The sequence below is a fragment of the Lontra canadensis genome, unplaced genomic scaffold, assembly GCF_010015895.1.
Source record: "Lontra canadensis isolate GAN:19392208 unplaced genomic scaffold, GSC_riverotter_1.0 scaffold2, whole genome shotgun sequence".
NCBI classification, from domain to species: domain Eukaryota; kingdom Metazoa; phylum Chordata; class Mammalia; order Carnivora; family Mustelidae; genus Lontra; species Lontra canadensis.
The window spans coordinates 6789994-6809276 of NW_022630996.1; the positions used below are offsets into that span (position 1 = coordinate 6789994).

The 19283-nt window shown below is 43.1% G+C and overlaps 1 protein-coding gene across 7 annotated transcripts in view; it reads left to right on the plus strand.

The window, feature by feature from the left end:
- SLC37A3 (solute carrier family 37 member 3) overlaps window positions 1-19283 on the plus strand; it is a 47328-nt gene that overhangs the window by 24403 nt on the left and 3642 nt on the right. For 6 of the 7 annotated variants that reach the window (XM_032867655.1, XM_032867692.1, XM_032867666.1 and 3 more), the window contains 8 exons: window positions 1746-1891; window positions 7032-7128; window positions 9163-9247; window positions 9991-10169; window positions 12439-12580; window positions 14388-14489; window positions 15088-15135; window positions 16136-16287. In XM_032867655.1, coding sequence (XP_032723546.1) covers window positions 1746-1891; window positions 7032-7128; window positions 9163-9247; window positions 9991-10169; window positions 12439-12580; window positions 14388-14489; window positions 15088-15135; window positions 16136-16287 — 951 coding nt within the window. Of the gene's footprint in view, window positions 1-1745; window positions 1892-7031; window positions 7129-9162; window positions 9248-9990; window positions 10170-12216; window positions 12276-12438; window positions 12581-14387; window positions 14490-15087; window positions 15136-16135; window positions 16288-19283 lie in introns of those variants that run through there. The other variant, XM_032867711.1, reaches the window with a different exon arrangement.

The window sequence follows — 19283 nt, forward strand, 5'->3', positions numbered from 1 at the left end:
GTCGCTGTACTTCACCACCTGGCTGTGGCCAGACTATTTCCCATGGTCCTGCCATATCCTGTGCCTTCCCGCCTCGCTGTGTTTGCTCTTGCCCATCTTCCTGCCTTGAGTGGCTCTGTTCAGCTCTCCATAGTCTCACTCAGTGTCAACAGCAAGTTATGAGTCAAATGGCACTTCCTTCATGGTGTCTTCTTTACTGACCTCCTTCATTCTTTTTTTTTTTTTTTTTAAAGATTTTATTTATTCATTTGACAGAGAGAGAGATCACAAGTAGGCAGAGAGGCAGGCAGAGAGAGAGAGGAGGAAGCAGGCTTCCCGCTGAGCAGACAGCCCGATGCGGGGCTCGATCCCAGGACCCTGGGATCATGACCTGAGCCAAAGGCAGAGGCTTCAACCCACTGAGCCACCCAGGCGCCCCAGACCTCCTCATTCTTGAAGGGAATCGGTTCCTCTTCTGTGCTTTCCCACCTGTATTTCTTTGAAGGCACTGAGGTTGGGGATGACTTAGGCCACTCATTTCTGTGTCACTCTTGCTTTCCCTAGGAGTCTGTGGCACAGTGGTTGAGGTCACAGATTTACCAAGACCTGGACTTCCGGGGTGTCTTTCCCTTGTCTGCCATTTCCTAGGCGTGGTTGCTGTGTGCTCCAGCCTCCTTGTTTGAAAGCCTCCCACCGGGGCTGGTAGGGACGTTTATATGGGCTTCTGTGTGCGAGGCATGTGGACAACACTGGGCTAATGAGGTGTGGGAGAGCCCAAGATCCACATCTGATGCATCTTTTTTTGTTTCCTAGCTCCTGGTGAGGAATTTTTGTTGGTTGACTAAAAGCATGGAGTTCAGTTAGACCCAATTTTATTATTGTTTTCCAGTATCTGCTCTTTGAGAGGTTGACACACTAAACCTGTCCACGGCCTGCTCACCCACACATATACACATATTGTTTTAAAGCCTGTGTACGTTTTTGTTTTATTTTCATATTTTTTGAAAAACTGAAGTATGTGCATAAACTCGCCCTTCTTGGTATAGAGGTCTGAGTTTTGCCAAATGAGTCTAGTTCTGTCACCACCACCCCCCTCCCCCTGGCCCCAGCCTCTGGCAACCACTGACCATTTTTCTTTCCTTATAGTTGTGCTTTTTCCAGAATGGAATCCTACAGTATTGTACATACTAGTTTTTAGCATAATATTCCAAAAGAAACTTCAACTATTGATAAAACATCCACTTGAGCAAAATGCCAAAAAAAAGCAGTGACTTGGCGTAATGCTCCTGAATTCCGAGCAGATCAGAGGTTACAATGGTTCTCTCAGTGGCTGCGATAATGACCGTAGCTGGTGTGCCCTGGTCCCCGTGGTGTACGTGGCACTGCCCTGAACACACAAACATGACCTCAGTCAGGCCCTGCAGTGGTCCTCCCTGCACTTGGACCCAGGGACGAGAAAACAGAGAGTTGTCTCATGAAGTCCAGCAATGAGGACTTAACTTCTTAGAAGCTAAAATACGAGTCAGGTGGGGGTAATCATTAATGAGCTGTGTTTGATGTCGCTGGTTGGTGCTGGTGGTTTGATGGGTGTCCCACTCGGTGCTGCTCTGAGCGGAAGCATCTGAGGAGTCAGCCCAGATCTCTCGGGCCCTAGACCTTGGAATGTGTCTCTTCATGCACAAACGTGTGTGTGGTAGGCAGTTTGGTGTCCCTGAAAGCATCTGTGTGGATGTCACATGTCCCCTTTTCTTCCCTTCGTCTCTCAGGTGTTCGTCTTTGGCACAGTCACAGAATGGCTGCATTTCTACAACAAGGCATTCTACTGCTGCCTGTGGATCGTAAACGGCCTGCTGCAGTCCACTGGCTGGCCCTGCGTCGTGGCTGTCATGGGCAACTGGTTTGGGAAAGCTGGGTATGCCATTGCCTTCCTGCTTAATTTCTCCTTTTAAGTGGTTTTAATATCATATTACTCAGACTTGTCATCAAATCGATCTTTTTGACACTACCCACATCTTTTCTCTATTTTAGAAAGTTAGACTAGTTGAGGGAGAAAAGCTTTCATGTCTGAGTGTATTACAGGAATGGTGTGGGCTTGGGGAATGGCCAGCCCAGTGAGGCACATTCTTTTTCTTATTCTTTATTTTTTATTTTTTAAAAGATTTTATTTATTTATGTATTTACTTTTTTTTTAAGATTTTATTTATTTATTTGACAGACAGAGATCACAAGTAGGCAGAGAGGCAGGCAGAGAGAGAGGAGGAAGCAGGCTCCCTGCCGAGCAGAGAGCTGGATGTGGGGCTCGATCCCAAGACCCTGAGATCATGACCCGAGCCGAAGGCAGAGGCTTTAACCCACTGAGCCACCCAGGCGCCCCAACAGAATTAATTTTAAGAGGTTCTTGTTCCCATGTGAGACTTCAGTTTCCTTTTGGAGTAGGTGATGCTATCTGCTCACGTACTGTTTATTTTTTATCAAGATTTTCAAAGTAATTTTTTTTCCATTCATGTTTTTTAAAAATTAGACAAAGGCGATGTGGTATATATACACAATGGAATACTATGCAGCCATCAAAAGAAATGAAATCTTGCCATTTGTGACGACGTGGATGGAACTAGAGGGTATCATGCTTAGCGAAATAAGTCAATCGGAGAAAGACAACTATCATATGATCTCCCTGATATGAGGGAGAGGAGATGCAACATGGGGGGTTAAGGGGGTAGGAGAAGAGTAAATGAAGCAAGATGGGATTGGGAGGGAGATAAACCATAAGTGACTCTTAATCTCACAAAACAAACTGAGGGTTGCTGGGGGGAGGGGGGTTGGGAGAGGGGGGTGGGGTTATTATGGACATTGGGGAGGGTATGTGCTATGGTGAGTGCTGTGAAGTGTGTAAACCTGGCGATTCACAGACCTGTACCCCTGGGGAAAAAAATATATGTTTATAAAAAAAAAAAATTAGACAAAGGCTTCCTGTTTATTGTGGATAAACCAGATAATATAAACGAACAAAGAGAAATGAAGGTCAAACCACTTGAAATCCTGTCACTCAAAGATAATCGCTTGGACACATACTTTGTTTTATTTAAAACATCTTAAATTTTTAAATTTTATTTTAAATTTAATTTAAAGTAATTTAATTTATAAATTTATTTAAATAAATTTATTTATTAAACAAATTAAAATTAAATTTTTAATTTTAAAATTTATTTATTTATTTTTAAAAATACAGATTTTATTTATTTGAGATTGAGAGAGAGGGCATGAGGTGGGGAGGGGCAAAGGCAGAGGGAGAGGGAGAAGCAGGCTATCGACTGAGCAGGGAGCCTGATGCAGGGCTCAAACCCAGGATCCTGGGATCATGACCTGAGCCGAAGGCAGACACTTAACTGATTGAGCCACCCAGGCGCCCCTTACTTTTTTTTTTTTTTTTTTTAATTTTATTTATATGACAGAGAGCATGAGCCAGGGGAGAGGCAAAAGGAGAGAGAGAAGCAGATTCCCTGCTGAGCATGGAGCCCAACATGGGGGTTGATCCCTGGACCCCACGATCACTACCTGAGCGAAAGTCAAGAGTCAGCTGCTCAACCAACTGAGCCACCCAGGTGCCCCTGAACTAGTTTCTTCTAAAATCGTGTTTGGTCAGCCAGTGTTATTCAGAGTCTGACCTTCTGACTCCTCTCCAGGACCCTCTTGCTAGGTTTTATATATTTTAGAGGAACAGGCAGGGTGTTTGAGTACTGGGGAGAACATAGAGATTATCTAGTTCAAATTATTTGTTTTCCAGGTAGAAAAATTTGGGGCCCCAGGGATTTAAGTGATCTGTTGACATTGCCTTAAATTAAAGCTGTTAACTTTGGATGAATCATGCTCCTTTATCACGGTCATAGTTTTTATTTTTATTTATTTATTTATTTAGAAAGATTTTATTTATTTATTTGACAGACAGAGATCACAAGTGGGCAGAGAGGCAGGCAAAGAGGGAGAGAGGAGGAAGCAGGCTCACCACCTAGCTGAGAGCCCCATGTGGGACTTGATCCCAGGACCCTGAGACCATGACATGAGCTGAAGGCAGAGGCTTTAACCCACTGAGCCACCCAGGCACCCCATCATAGTTTTTATTTTTTAAAAAGGTTTTATTCATACACAATCTCTACACCCGTTGTGGGGCTCAGACTCACACCCCTGAGAGTTCATGCTCTGCTACTCGAGTCAGCCAGGCACCCCCAGCGTCACAGTGTTTAAGTGGATTTGGGCTAGGTCACGCTAACATGTACACTTGGGGTAGCAACAAGCTTGAGATTGTGCAGCTGGAAGCCACAGAGCCAGGACTTCTGAACCAAAGCTAAATTTTTCACTCTGCTGTGTTGTCTTCCTGTTTGTTTCTAGGACCCCTTCTGTTTCAGTAGGTTATAAAAATGTTTAAGGAGCTAAAAAATCTAGACATTACATAGTATGTTATTAATAGAGGGGCGCCTGGCTGGCTCCATCAGAAAAGCAAGCCATGCTTGATCTTGGTGTTGTGAGTTTGAGCCCCATGTGGGGCATAGAAATTCCTTATAAATCAATAAACACATTTAAATATATGTATCAAATAGAATAAAATACAAGTTTTGATGTTAAAAAAATTAATATGGGGCACATGCCTTGCTCAGTCAGAAAAGCATGTGACTGTTGATCTCAAGGTCATGAGTTTGAGCCCCACATTGGGTATAGAGATTACTAAAATAAAATCTTTAAAAAAAATTAACTCCTCTTTCTTTTACTAACTCTACTGCCATTACCTATGTTCAGAGCTAATAATTTTTCTCCAGGACTGTTGTAATAGCTAGTTTTCCTTCCACTAGATTCTCTGTCTACCCATTCTTTCTTTTCCTTTTGTTTTTAATGGTTTTATTAAAGTATGTAATAAGCTGCACATATTTAAGAAGTACCATTTGATGAGTTTCAGCCTGCACACCTTCCTGAAACCACCATGGGGCAATGGACATACCCATCACCCCCAAAAGTTTCGTCATGCCCTTTGGTATTTCCTCTCCCCCGCCTCCTGCTACTTTCTCCCTCCCTCCCATTGCCATCTGTAGGCAACTATTGATCTGTTTTCTGTCACTGTAGATTAATACTTATTTATTTTTTAAAGATTTTATTTACGTATTTGAGAGCGCGCGCAGAAACAAGGGGACAGGCAGAGGGAGAAGGAGAGGCAGACTCCCTGCTGAGTGGGGACCTCCCCCCCACACCGTCCCCCTGACGCAGGGCTCGATCCCAGGACCCTGAGATCATGACCTGAGCTAAAGGCAGATGCTTAACTGACTGAGCTATTCAGGCGCCCCTGTCACTTTAGATTAATTTGAATTTTCTCACATTTCATATAAGTAGAGCCATACAGTATATACTATTTCTTATCTGCTTAGTTCAGTGTAATTATTCTGAGATCCAGTCATGTCCTATCCATAGATAGTTCATTCCTTTTTATAGCTGAGCAGGAATCTGTTGTATCACAGTTTATCTTTGCACCTGTTGATGAACGTTTGGGTTGTTGTCACTTTTGGGCTATTACAAATAAAGCTCCTGTGAACGTCTGTGTACAAATCCTTGTATGAACATATGCTTTCATTTTCCTTGGATGAATATGTCAAAGTAGAATGGCTGGGTCATGTGGTAGGTGAATGTTTATCTTTTTAAGAAACTGGTGGTCGGGACGCCTGCGTGGCTCAGTCCATTAAATGAGTCTGCTTTAGGCTCATGTAATGATCCCAGGGTCGTGGGATCACGTCACACATCATAGGGCTCCTGCTTGATGTGGAGCCTGCTTCTCCCTTTGCCTGTCACTCCCCTGCTTGTGCGCTGTCTCTCTGGCACGTAAATACATAAGGTCTTTGAAAAAAAAAAAAAAAACAAAACTGGTGGTCTCATCTAAAGTGGTTTTACCATTTTAAATTCCCATTAGCAGAGTGTAAGGGCTCTAACTGCTGTGTATTCTTGCCAACACGTGTGGTCTTTTCACTTTTAGCTATCCTAGTAGGTATGTAGTACCTCATTGTCATTTTAATTTATATTTTCCTAATGTCTGACGATGTTGAACACCTTTTTAGGTGCTTATTGGCCTCATGTTTTTGTCTGCATGAAGTCTCTTTTCAAAAACATTTTTATCTTGAGATGATTGTACATTCATACTCTTTAACATTTTATTGGATTTTTTTTAAGATTTAATTTTTTAAATTTTTAAATTTTTAATTTTTTTAAAGATTTTATGTATTTGACAGAGAGAGAGACAGCCAGAGAGGGTACACAAGCAGGGAGAGTGAAAGAGGGAGAAGCAGGCTTCCCGCAGAGCAGGGAGCCTGACATGGGGCTCAATCCCAGGACCCTGGGATCATGACCTGAGCTGAAGGTAGAGGCTTAACGACTGAGCCACCTAGGCGCCCCGATTTAGTTTTCTATTTAAAAAGTAATCTCTGCACCCAGTGTTGGTCTTGAACTTATAACCCCAAGATCAAGCGTTGCATGCTTCACCTACTGAGCCAGCCAGTGTCCTGGATTGTTTGTTTTTGTATTACTGATTTTTGAGAGTTCTTTATATTCTGGAAGGGGGTCTTTTATTAGATAAGCAGTATGCGAATATTTCCTCCTAATCTGTGGCTTACTTTCAAATTTCTCTTAGCAGTGGCTAGTGATGTGCCCCAAATTGAACTTCAGTGTAATAGCTATATATTTTTTTAAGTTTTTATTTATTAGGGAGAGAGTATGAACATGAGAGAGAGAGAGAGAGAGCCAGGGCAGGAGGAGAGGGAGAATCAGATTCCCTGGGACCCTGGGATCATGACCTGAGCTGAAGGCAGATGCTTAACCAGCTGAGCCACCACGTGCCCCTAGTTTAATACTATCTTTAAGTGACCTGAATATTTTGTTGTTTGGGTGTACTTTAAAAAAATCTTAATATAGAATGTCGATTCTTTGGAATGTGAACTTTCAGTGTTTTGGCCATTTTGTATTTGAACTGCACCAGAATTCCTTCTGATTCTCTTGTCGTCTTTGTGTCCCTGTTCTCTTAGACGAGGAGTTGTGTTTGGTCTCTGGAGTGCCTGTGCTTCGGTGGGCAATATTTTGGGAGCGTGCCTAGCTTCTTCTGTTCTGCAGTACGGTTACGAGGTAGGTATTTCCTTCTAGCTTTTTCTTGAGTACATATAATATGTTTTGTCTTTTAAGAAATAATACTGTGGCCATTTAGAACTGTGTAGAGCTGTGTTTGGGTGGGCAAGGCTTACATTGAAAATGGACAAACTTTTGAGAATTTCAAACACAGAAATTATTCACGGGAAAAATACCCAAGTCTGAAGACAGTATAATCAGTTGGGAAAAAGTATTTGCAACTCATCTTACAGATCAAGAGCTAATCTCCCTAATAAGTAAAGCATGCCTGCAAATTGATAAGAAGACCAACAATACACAGAAAAAGAGGTAAAAGATTTGAATGTGTAGTTTTGTTTTTTTTTTTTAAAGATTTTATTTATTATTTATTTGACAGACAGAGATCAGAAGTAGGCCAAGAGGCAGGCAGAGAGAGAGGAAGGGAAAGAGGCTCCCTGCTGAGCAGAGAGCCCGATTCGGGGCTCGATCCCAGGACCCTGAGATCATGACCTGAGCTGAAGGCAGAGGCTTTAACCCACTGAGCTACCCAGGCGCCCCGAGCTCTGCATCTTGGTAGGGAAAGTTCTCTGTGGTTTGTTAAGTGAGGAAAGCCAGGGTGCAGAACAATGTGGGCTGAATGATGCCATTTTTATAAAATAGAGAAAGAATCAGAGTATGTATTGGTATTGGCCTGTATGTTTCTAAAACAGTCTCTGGAAAGTAGAAATCAAATAGCAACAATGGTTATATGTTAGGAAAATGGGAATTAAGTGGACGGGAGAAGAGGTGGAAGGGGGGGTTGTTTACTACTATCGATCTACTTTTTGTTGCTTAGATTACGTGAAAGTGTGATGTATTCAAAAACCTAAATAACTCAAAGTAAGTAAGTTGCTCATTTAAAAAGTAGGTAAATCTTGAACTAGTTGATCAAGTGTTTGGTCTCAGAAGAATGGCTCGATGAGAAGTCCTTCCTGTATTCCCACTCACCTTTATTCCAGGCTTCTTGGTTTTGCATCTGGATTGTGCTCATTGGCTCAGATGGGAATTTTGGTTCACCCCAGGTGCAGCTCCCAGGTTTGATTTCTGGAAACACTAATTTTGTCACTGTCTTTTCCAGAAATTTAGACCATCTGTTCACATCAGGCTCCATTCCCTAGTAAATAAAATTCCTCTATGCAGCCTGGGTTTTGAGGTTCTTTAATTTTTTTTTTTTTTTAAAGATTTTTACTTATTTATTTGACAGAGAGAGATGACAAGTAGGCAGAGAGGCAGGCAGAGAGGGTGGGGGAGGCAGGCTCCCCGCTGAATAGAGAGCCTGATGTTGGGGCTCGATCCCAGGACCCGGGATCATGACCTGAGCCAAAGGCAGAGGCTTTAACCCGATGAGCCACTCAGGCGCCCCTGAAGTTCTTTAATCTTGATTGCACGTTTTCCTAGTGGTTTTCTCAGCTGTCCCTCAGCAGAAGCCCCTGCTTTGACCATGCAGGAGGCTTTCTCTGTCATTCCCACCCTGTCCCATTGCTTCAGGCGTGCTGGGACAGGCTGTCAGTTGCCTTCTCAGCTCTTCCTAGAGCCACTGTGTTGCTGCGCCAGCATCATTAGCTGTTTCCTTTGGTCTGTGTTTCTTATTAGGACTGGGCCTTTTCCTTTATTCGCCTACATGAAGCCTTGTACTATTGTTTGGTGTATTGTTTAATCCCCTCAACTGGAGAGAATATTTTCGAGGGCAGATACTGTCTCTGGTGGGAGGCTCTGTGGGACAGAGAATGAGGTTTTGGAGCCAGTCCCGATTTCACAATTGTGGTGGTACCACTCAGTGCGGCTGGGACCTTAACTGGCCTCTCTGAGCCGCCAGGGGACAATGCGTGGAAAACACAAGTGAAACAGCTCTGTGCCTGGCATGGCCTGAGCACTCAGTGTTCATTTCCTTCCCGATCCCCCGTCCCCCCGTCCCCCAGCCCCCCATCCTCTACCTTCCCCACGTGTGCTTCTAGTGAACATGGTCTAACCAGTATCCCAGATGTGTAAGCAACACCTCTCTCCTCTCTTTTCCAGTATGCCTTTCTGGTGACAGCGGCTGTGCAGTTTGCTGGTGGGATCGTCATCTTCTTTGGACTCCTGGTGTCACCAGAAGAAATTGGTGAGGAGGAGCTGTCCTTCCTGTTCAGCACGTCTTGCTGTTACGGGCGAAGAGAAATCTGAGGCTGGCACAGCCAGTCTCTTTTTCCCTAGGAGAGCTGTGAGCTCCTTTCAGGGGTTTGAAGGAGTGGTATTTGCTGTTTGTGTCCCGGAGACACCGGTTGACTGACCGAGCACAGCCGCAGACGTTTGAGGGGAGCGAGGCTCACCTTCCTAGATTCAGGGAAAACTCTCCATTTGCAAATGAGTTTTGTGATTGAGACACTGACTGGAAATTAGCATGATCTGTTTCTCATTTCACTCCTTCAGACAGATTTGTTTCCCTTCATAAAAGTAATTTAGTTTGATACTTACCTAAAAGTAATTTAGTTTGATACTTAAAACCTGTGGTTACATACAAGCAAAACCATAGAAGCAAATAGATGTCCAATTCTGTCTTTTGCGTGTAATTGAAGAGACATGTCAGTTTAATAGTGTGTAATTTACATTTTCTTAAATGCAATAGAGATAGTGTAATGTCATTAGAAAAAGCATTGCTTTGAAGCCAGGTAAAGTAGAATCTGCTATTAGCTGTGCAATCTTAATCGACCTTGGTTAACCTTGGCCTTCAGCCTTAGTTGCTGCTTCTGTAAAGTGGAGATAAAAATAGTTTCGACCCCATGAGTAATTGATACAAGCAGAGCACCTTGCATAGGGCCAGGCGTCTAGAAGGCACGCTATAAATCGAGGCTGTTATTGTTTTAGGTCTCCCAGGTATCGAGGCAGAAGAAAATTTTGAAGAAGATTCACACAGGCCATTAATTAATGGTGCTGAAAATGAAGATGAATATGAGCCCAATTATTCCATCCAAGAAGGCAGTACTGTTACCCAGGTCAAGGCAATAAGCTTTTACCAGGCCTGTTGTCTTCCTGGAGTTATCCCGGTAAGGACTGTTCAGATCTCCTTACCACAGCTCCTGAGATATCAAATCCTGGATATTACCTCTACCTGCCATAAAGCATCTTGAAGTATTTAGCTTCTCTTTGATACTTTATTTAGGAATATACGTTCGGAGTAATATTGTATAGTGCCCCTCAGCTTGTATCTAGGGTGGCACAACTTGAAATTTTATCTGCATTCTAATGCAGGGTTGGGTGTTCCTTTTCTGTGAACAGCCAGGTAGTAAATGTGTTCAGCTTTCTGGGGCGGGGCGGGGGCGGGGAGGGAGGAGGGCGGTTTGCACAGTCTCTGCCACAGCTGCTCGCATCTGTAGAACACAGGAAACCCTGGATGGTATGAAGCAAATGGGTGTGGACAGGTTTGGCCTGTGAGCTCTAGTGGCTGACCCTGACCCTGCATTCAAGTAAGAAGGCAGAATTAATGTTTCTAAATATGCTCTTTCTGACCTGTTGAAATACTATAAATTACATGCGACCAAGAGGGGGTTTGAATGGTTCATTTAAGTCTGCCTTATTTGCCTGTATTCTTATCATTCTAGAAAAAAAATACCCTTTTATTCAAAGGTGCAGAACACAGTACTCCACAGTATTTCTTGGTAATGCATTCCAGTGTTTCCAAAACCTTTACAGTCAGGAAAACTGTCTAACATCTGAACTAAATCCCTTCTGCTGCAGTTTTTCTGTCTTGATGTTTCGGGCACGCAGGCACGAGAGTGGAAGTTAACAGGCCTAGGTTATATTTCCAGCTTACCCACTAACTCTCTGTGAGGCCTGGGGTAAGTCACTCAGCCCATCCTTGTGTCTTCAGTTCCCCTTCCCACGGAGCAGAAAGTAAACCGGTCTACCCCCGGGTCTATAATGTTGGGTCACTGTATTGTGAATAAGCACCTGGTTTTGTTTATATTATTGTCTAGTGGTGCTTTACAAATATCACCCCTCAGCTAGATTCAGAGTCAGCAGGTGGTTGTCCTTAGCACTTACTAGTTCCCTCTGCCTGTGCCCCCAGGCTGCCAGGACTGACATTTGCAAACAGTAGTGAAATATGAGTTAGAATGTAAGTTTCCACAGTTCTGTAACTGAAGGACAATGTATTATACAAGCGAAATGCAAGTTTCTTGAGGCCTGTTCTTATGCTAAAGATTAGTAGTTTTTAAGTAGTTGTTGAAATATTCTCCTGGTAATAGTTTACTTTCTGGGACAGAGCTTACATCTGTTGTGACTAAATATGAAACTCTTGCTACTCCTTTGTATTTCACAAGCAATTGTTCCCTGACACGGGCAGGGACACAGAGGAAATCGAGTTCACTTAATTCCTTTGTCTTTGTAGCAGGCTGTCTGGACAAAACACCCTCATGATTGGGATTTGGCTCTCTAGGGGAAGCTGTTTTAAAACAAGTGATACCTAGGGAGTATAGGCCGCTCCAGGGAAAAGAATATACTAGCCAGACACCCTTTGAAGTCAGCCTCTCTGTTCCTCCCCCTTTTTCCTTTGATGCTGAATGTCAGGATTTCCTGCTAATAACGTGTTGAATATAGGAGTCTTAGCACTGCTGCCTTCCTAAGACAGCTGCAACTTTTATTCCTCAAAGTAGAGGCGCAAGGCCTGGGACGGTCATGTTCTTTCATTTCTGACTCACCAAAGACGCTTCTTGCTTTTTCACTGGTTGTTGGAATACCAGGCTTTTGGAAACCATGATGTGAAAGTAGTTGTAATGTCGGGTCTTTTCTTAGACCTTGAAACTACAGTTTTGTCACATTGCTCTCCACTGTTCATAATGTTAATGTTGCAGGAAGTCGAAGAACCAAAAAAGTGGGGCTGCTTGGAATAAAAGCTGTGATGTTTACTGGCTTTCTTTGCTTATGGTTAATCATAGTTATAGGTATGAATACCTTTTATCTTTGTCTAAATAAAGAAATGTGAGTGTGTGCTCTGCCTTTGAGGTTCAAAACACTGGTTTGCTTCTACCGGGGGACTGAAAGGAGAAGAAACTGGAGACAATTAAGAAATAGTCATATGTATTTTTATTCCAGAGGCCTGCCGCACATGCCTTTCTGGAAGCTAATGTGGATAAAGAGAAGAGGGAGACTAGGTAAAGTCAGGCAAATGGGAATTTATAGATGTGTGTAATTTTAAAATCACGTACTCTTCCTCCCAAACTTTTGTGTATGGTTTTGCTTTTTAATTACATTAATAATTGTGTCCTGCCATGCTTTTGTTTGTTCCTTATCGAAAGTTGAATGTTTTTCTTGTAGTACTCACTGGCCTATGCCTGCCTGAAGTTAGTAAATTACTCCTTCTTCTTCTGGTTGCCCTTTTATCTGAGTAACAACTTTGGATGGAAGGAGGCTGAAGCTGACAAGTTGTCCATTTGGTACGATGTTGGAGGAATTATAGGTAATGCCAGATGCATCTTTTTCTATAATGAGAGTTAGTCGCTAGTAGTATTTTACTGGGTTATGAAATCTGACATCATCTTAAGTTTTATTACTGAGTCCACAACCATTTTTTCCTAAACCGTCCTACCAGTTAACAGCTAAACTCTTAAAAAAAAAGAATCCATGGAAAAGAAGAGCCAGCCCGCGGCAGGCCTGTGATTTATAGAGCTCTTTTCTTCTCGGTTCTTTGTTTATGGATCAGTTCTTTTGTGTTGGGAAGCACAGGGATGTTTCCCTGTGTGATCTCTTTAAATGTAACCCTTTCACACACTTTCAGTGAGATCTTAGGTTTAAAGCTAATTGTATACTGGAGATCCAAGTTAAAATGTGAATGTGCTCATTTTATCTACTTCCCACCTTTCCCACCACCCATAGCCAAAGAAGGGAAAATATTAGCTTAGTGTGTAGATTTTGTCAGATCATAGAGGTGGGAATAATAGTGGGGATTGATTTCTGTGAGTATTTTGCAACTGCTCTGTTGCACATAGCAGATTTTAATAGTAACTTTTTGCTATGGCTGGAGGCATAAACAAGTTCTTAAACTTTAAGACAGTTGTACAGAATGAATTTTAGTGGGTGTTGCTTGTATGGCTATGGCAGAATCGTAACATTCTTTCTGTAATGCTTGGATTTAGAATTGCAGTAAGGCTAAGCTGCCCTACGCACATGACAGCAGGGAGTCCTCAGGTGATACACTGTTACTGTACTTGAACTTGTTTGCACTTCTTCTTAGTTACAGAGCTAAAGGTGAGGCTGCTACCTTTAGACCTGAACTTAGTTCTGGGTCCTGCTGTCCACTGAGGATGTACCAGATGTCCCATAGCCCCTGTGGCTCTAAATGGGGCTACAGCTAAATGTGACCTTGTTGCTTAGAGGATTCACATGACCTCTTTCTAAAGATCCTGACTTGTTCATTATCACCAAGTCATAGTCACTGCATTTAGTTTTAGTGGATATTCATTGGCTGCTACTAATAGCCCATGAGGCATGGTCTTTAATGAGTCATCTTTTTTTTTTTCTTAAGATTTTTAAAATTTATTTGACACAGAGGGAGATCACAAGTAGGCAGAGAGGCAGGCCGGGGCTTCATCCCAGGATCCTGAGATCAGAGGACCCTGAGAGGCTTAACCCACTGAGCCCCTAATGAGTCATCTTTTAAAATAAAAAGCAGGGCACCTGGGTGGCTCAGTGGGTTAAAGCCTCTGCCTTCGGCTCAGGTCATGATCTCAGGGTCCTGGGATCGAGTCCCACTTCGGGCTCTCTGCTCAGCAGGGAGCCTGCTTCCTCCTCTCTCTTTCTCTGCCTGCCTCTCTGCCTACTTGTGATCTGTCTGTCAAATAAATAAATAAAATCTTAAAAAAAAAAATTCTGTCTGCTCCCACACAAGCATGGGCGGTTTCTTAGAAAAGAAAAGAAAAAAGAAAATTAAAATAAAAAGCAGAAAAATCAGGAAAAGCTTTCATAGCTGGTTTGAGAAGGGAGAACAGCAAGGAACAGTGGGGGGGTTTGATGACTTTTTCTTTTTTCCTTATTTTCCTGTCTGATTCATGGTGTCCTGTCCCTGTCAGCCATCGAGGCAGTTAACGGCCGGGTCGTCTTCCTTAAAGGAAGCTGTGGAGGAAGCTGTTTCGCAGAGTCAGCTGTCTTTTCGGATAGACCAGTGTCAGGGGCCTGATAGCAGGGAGAGGGCACGTGGGGAGCAAGCTTCAGATAATGGAGCTAAATTGTAACTGATTTTGGTTGTGATGCGCTCTTGGTACTTGCAGGTGGGACTTTGCAAGGTTTCATCTCTGACATATTACAGAAGAGAGCACCGGTTTTAGCTCTCAGCTTGCTTCTGGCCGTTGGGTCCCTCGTTGGATATAGCCGTGAGTATCCCCTTGCAATTATTTTTCTGATCTCTCAGGACTAAGGCATTTGCCATGAGTCAGCCATCAACCTTGGGGAGATGCTTGAGACCAGCTACAAAGGCTGATAGGAGACCTTTGTATTGTCCTGTAAATGCCTGGTGAAAGTATCATCACGTAGTTTTATTTGTGCTGGGGAGGAAACTGGCATCTCTTCGGCTTTGTTGGTTTGTTTAAAAGCTTGCTTGGGAGTGTATATGCTTTGTTTGAGGGTAGGCTCCAGAGGGCCAGCATTAGAGCCAATAAAACAATAAAAGGGAAAAGGTTTCAAAAGAGGAAAGATGGTAATTAGTAGGTTTGGTATATGTCCCTGAAGATGCTGCTGAGATGGGAGTAGAGTTTTTCTTTAGCTTTTAGAAGTCTCATTAGCTCAAGCGCCAGCAAGAGGCAGACATGACAAATAAAAGTTGGAGTAGGCGGTGAAAGAGTTGTGTCCCTTTGTTGTCTCTGGGAGTGATCTGTGAGGTCACTGAGATCCAGATCTTTCTGTGCTGTTCAGTGGGGGCCTGTGTAATCTGCTTTTAAAGTCAGCATGCTGTTTCTGTGTCTTTTCTCGTAGGTTCTCCAAACGATAAGTCCATTAATGCACTTCTGATGGCAGTTACAGGTACGTGGTGTGGCTTTGTTTCACTATACTGTTCCTGCTCCTCTGTAAATAAAAAGGAAGAAAGGGAAACCGTGTGCTCCCTCAGTTTGAGTAATACTGAAACCTTCATTATAAAGGAAAGCTTCCTACTTCAGATTCAGATTGTTTCTCTGCTGTTATGTGACCTCCTCAGTCCTGTTGCTACAGAAGCAGTCCCCTTTGACAGAGATTTTCTGAAATGTTTGATTGCTGCTGCAGCTTCCCGTAGTACTTGCGGAGGTAGTTTAGGAAGACGCCACATTGGAAACCAATTCCCCAGCTTTCAAAAAGTTTTTCCTCCTGTGCTGGAATTGGTCAGTATTTCTCCATGTGAGCACCAGATGAAACAGTTGAGTATAATTAGGGACCATGGTATATAAAGAGGATTTTTAAACTTTAGCTCCTACTCAGGATATTGAGGGCGGCTCATGGTACGTGAGGCGCTCGGAACTTTGCTACCTTGTGGACCGAGTCACGTGGGCCAATTCCTGCCCAGTCCTTGGACAGCCTCGCGGAGAACAGTGGCTGCTAGAACCGTCTGCACTGCCTACAGAGCCTTTTCTCTTTTTTTTTTTTTTTTCCCAGTATGTGTGGTTGAATTTGGGTAGTCAGATACTCCGTTGATAACAACTCTAGTGTAGTAGAAGCTGGCAAGCGAGTGTAATTAGTTATTACTGAATGTAGCCTTGACAGGATTAGAAAGGCTGTATAGTTACTGTATTACCTGCATCTTTGGTTTTTATAAAAGATACCAGAGTATCATATAATTCAAGTAGGGCTTTCAGGAAAGTGGATGCTAACTAGTTTGAAGATAACATGATCTGGAAGCGTTTTCATTTGTACTTTTTTCCTCTTCCCTCTTTTGCTGTTTCTGTCCAATGTACTGATTAAACTGTTAGGATAAGAGTTGTCTTGTCCAGTGGATTTCTAGCGGTGGGATGAATAGTGTTTTAATGAGAACCTGTTTTGTTTATGACCTCAGGGTTTTTTATTGGCGGACCTTCTAACATGATTAGCTCTGCTATTTCTGCGGACCTGGGTCGTCAGGAGCTGATCCAAGGGAGCAGTGAGGCTTTGGCGACCGTCACAGGAATTGTTGACGGAACTGGAAGCATTGGAGCTGCCGTGGGCCAGGTGAGGGAGCAAGAGAGGGCTTGAAATTGAGGGGTGAGTAGTCTCTCGTCGGTGGAAGAATTTACACCTGCACACTGGGCCACAGCAGGTGGCACTCTTGTGCCTCATAGTATGCTTTTCTGTCCACCTTAGGTTCCTAATCTTCTCTGGGGTCAGCTGACAGGACATAATGTGGAAGGTCCCTTTTCATTTTTCAGCTTCTTCTTTCCACTTTTATTTCCAGATTCTTTCTGTCTGGAAATAAGCTGACACCTCATAAGACAGAGCCTCAGTTTGCTGCTCCCTTCTTTCCAGCCTGAACTTGGCCCTCCGAGGGGCCACAAGACAAGTATCTCGTTATCCCCCACGTGGCATGCACACCCTACCTCCTCTCCCATACCAGACACACATGTACTCCCATGGATCCCACTAGAAATTTCCATGGACTCGGCAGCTGCTCTCACTTTCTCTGCTTCCAATGACTGTGCCTCAAATGGAGGTTCATAATGTTTTGTGTCAGAATCATCTGGGTTATTTAAAGTACGGAACACTAAGCTTACTACAGGCTTGCTGAATTAGAACCTGGCGATCTGTTTCAGCAAGCCTTCCTGGTGATTTGCATGCATGCTAGACTTGAATTGATTGTCTAGGCTAAGACTGGCCTACAGTTAAGTAGTCAGAACTACTCAAAGGCTTAAATTCAGCCTTGTCTTCCTCAGGACAGTCGTGACTCATGCCTCTCCTAGGGTATACCTTTCCAGGACATTGAGGGCTGATTTTGCAAAAATAAGCATCAGAGAATCATCTGCATTAGATAAAATAGATGAAACTTTGAAAGTTAATGAGATGTTTAATGGGCAAAGAAAATACAGGCAAGACTTTAGGGGTTGCCCAGTGGTCAAAGACATAGGAAGTCAGCAGTGCCATTAGGCAAAGGGAGGTGTTAGTCAGTGAGATCAGAGGTGTAAAGGGGCCAGAGAAGGAGAATGGGAGGAAAAAGTCTCTTAGTTTTGACACTCAGGTCATTACCGGCCTTAAATATTGCTGTTTTGCTTGCTCTGTGGGGATAGAGCAGCAACGTCTGATTGCTGGTGGTTAATGAGAGAGCCAGTATTGAGAAAAATAAGCCATCTTAATGCTCATCACTGCCCAGCCATATGTTACGTATTTCTTTGTTACTATGCTCCATGATAGCCGCAGTATGTGCAGGGAGGGGGCGTGGTATGTCTGGCACACAGTAGAAGTGTCCACATCTGTTGAATGACTATAGAATGAATGATTGATAGGATTGATGTGCTTAGTGTACTTGATTATGAGACTGAAGGGAGAAAAAAAAAATCTAGCAAAAGTAGGAGAAATGTGCTTACTTTATTGTGTGTTGGAGTAGGAACCAAAAATGATACTGGCTTCAGTTCAGAGGTCTTTATATAAAAGCAAGGGGTGATTGTACCGGATATCCTTTTCTGGTATTATTGTATTTTCGGTTATCCTTTCTCCCTGATGTTTTCTTCATTAATCAAACAGGTGGGTTGTATAATGAGAATTTCAAGGAGTTGGTTTTTTTTTTTTTAAAGATTTTTATTTCTTTGAGAGAGAGAGAGAGCACGAGAAGGGGGGAGGATCAGAGGGAGAAGCAAAGTCCTCGCTGAGCAGCGAGTGTGATGCGGGACTCAATCCTGGGACTCGGGGATCATGACCTGAGCTGAAGGCAGTTGCTTAACCGACTGAGTCACCCAGGTGCTCCTCTAGGAGTTTATTTGTATTAAGAATGTCTGACCTGCCAGTATTTGGATCCCTAACTATGAACTTGGGTCAGCATTAGGCTCAGTTTGGTGTTTGGGAAAATAAGATCTGGAGTAAATCATTGTTAGTTAGGCTTTATTCATTCCTCCTCCATATTGATTTTTGAATAATTTCCCATTGCGTGGGATATGAGATTCCAGACTCTGTGACTTAATATTAGAAACTTGATGAGCTTTGTCCCAGCTCTCCTAATTTACCCTGAACAGCTTTTTCCCCACCTTCCCTTAACTTCACAAGAATGAGTTGGTCTCTTGGTTTCCATAGAGGTTGGTGCCTACTTCTACCAGAGGGCTTGTCACGGTGGATCACGTTTGCTGGTTTGTCCATGCCAGCTTCTGCATGTCCTTGAGAACAGGAACTGTTTCCTTCATTTTTGTGATCCCAGTGGCTTCATATGTTTTTAATACATAGGGGTTCAGTAAGATTAAATCGTGGCATCTGTCCAAGAAAACATGACAAAAAATGTTCACATAAACACCTGGACACATGTGTGTTCGTAGCTGGGTTACTCCTCACATCTAAGAAGTGGGAAACCGAATGTCCATCGACTGAGGAATGGAGAAGCGGCATGTGCGTATTCATACGACGGAGCAGTATTTGGCCGTTGAAGATGGTATCTGGCCCTTAAGAGTGGAAATGGACAGATGTTACATAGATGTATCTAAAAAATAGTGGGCTCCATGAAAGAAGCCTGCTACAAAAGACTGTGTACTTGAATGATTTCATTCATATGAGCTATCTGAAATGGGCCCATCTATAGGAAAGAAATTAGATTAGTGGTTGCCTGGGGACAGGTGGTTCTGCAGAGTGACTGTTGATGGGCACAGCATGTTTTGGAGGGGGCTGGTGATAGACATGGCCTAAAATTAGATTATGGTAATAGTTGCACCGTTCTGTAAATACACTAAAAACCATTGAGTTGTATACTTTAAATGGGTGAATATGTCAATGAAGATGTTTAAAAGAAAGATAAAGTGTTAGAAAGACTTGGGAGCGCTGCTATGAGCCCTTCAACAGGCGACTAGACCTCTGCTTTTTTGCTTTCCGTTGTGTAATTTACGCTACATCACTCACTTGTTTTGCTTTTGGTTTTTTCCGCTTATAAATTTCACTGGTAGTGTGTGATGGAAGAACATGGGTAAAACTCAACATCTGTGGTCAGTCGATTTTTTTTTCTTAAGATTTTATTTAGTTGCTTGACGGAGAGAGAGCAC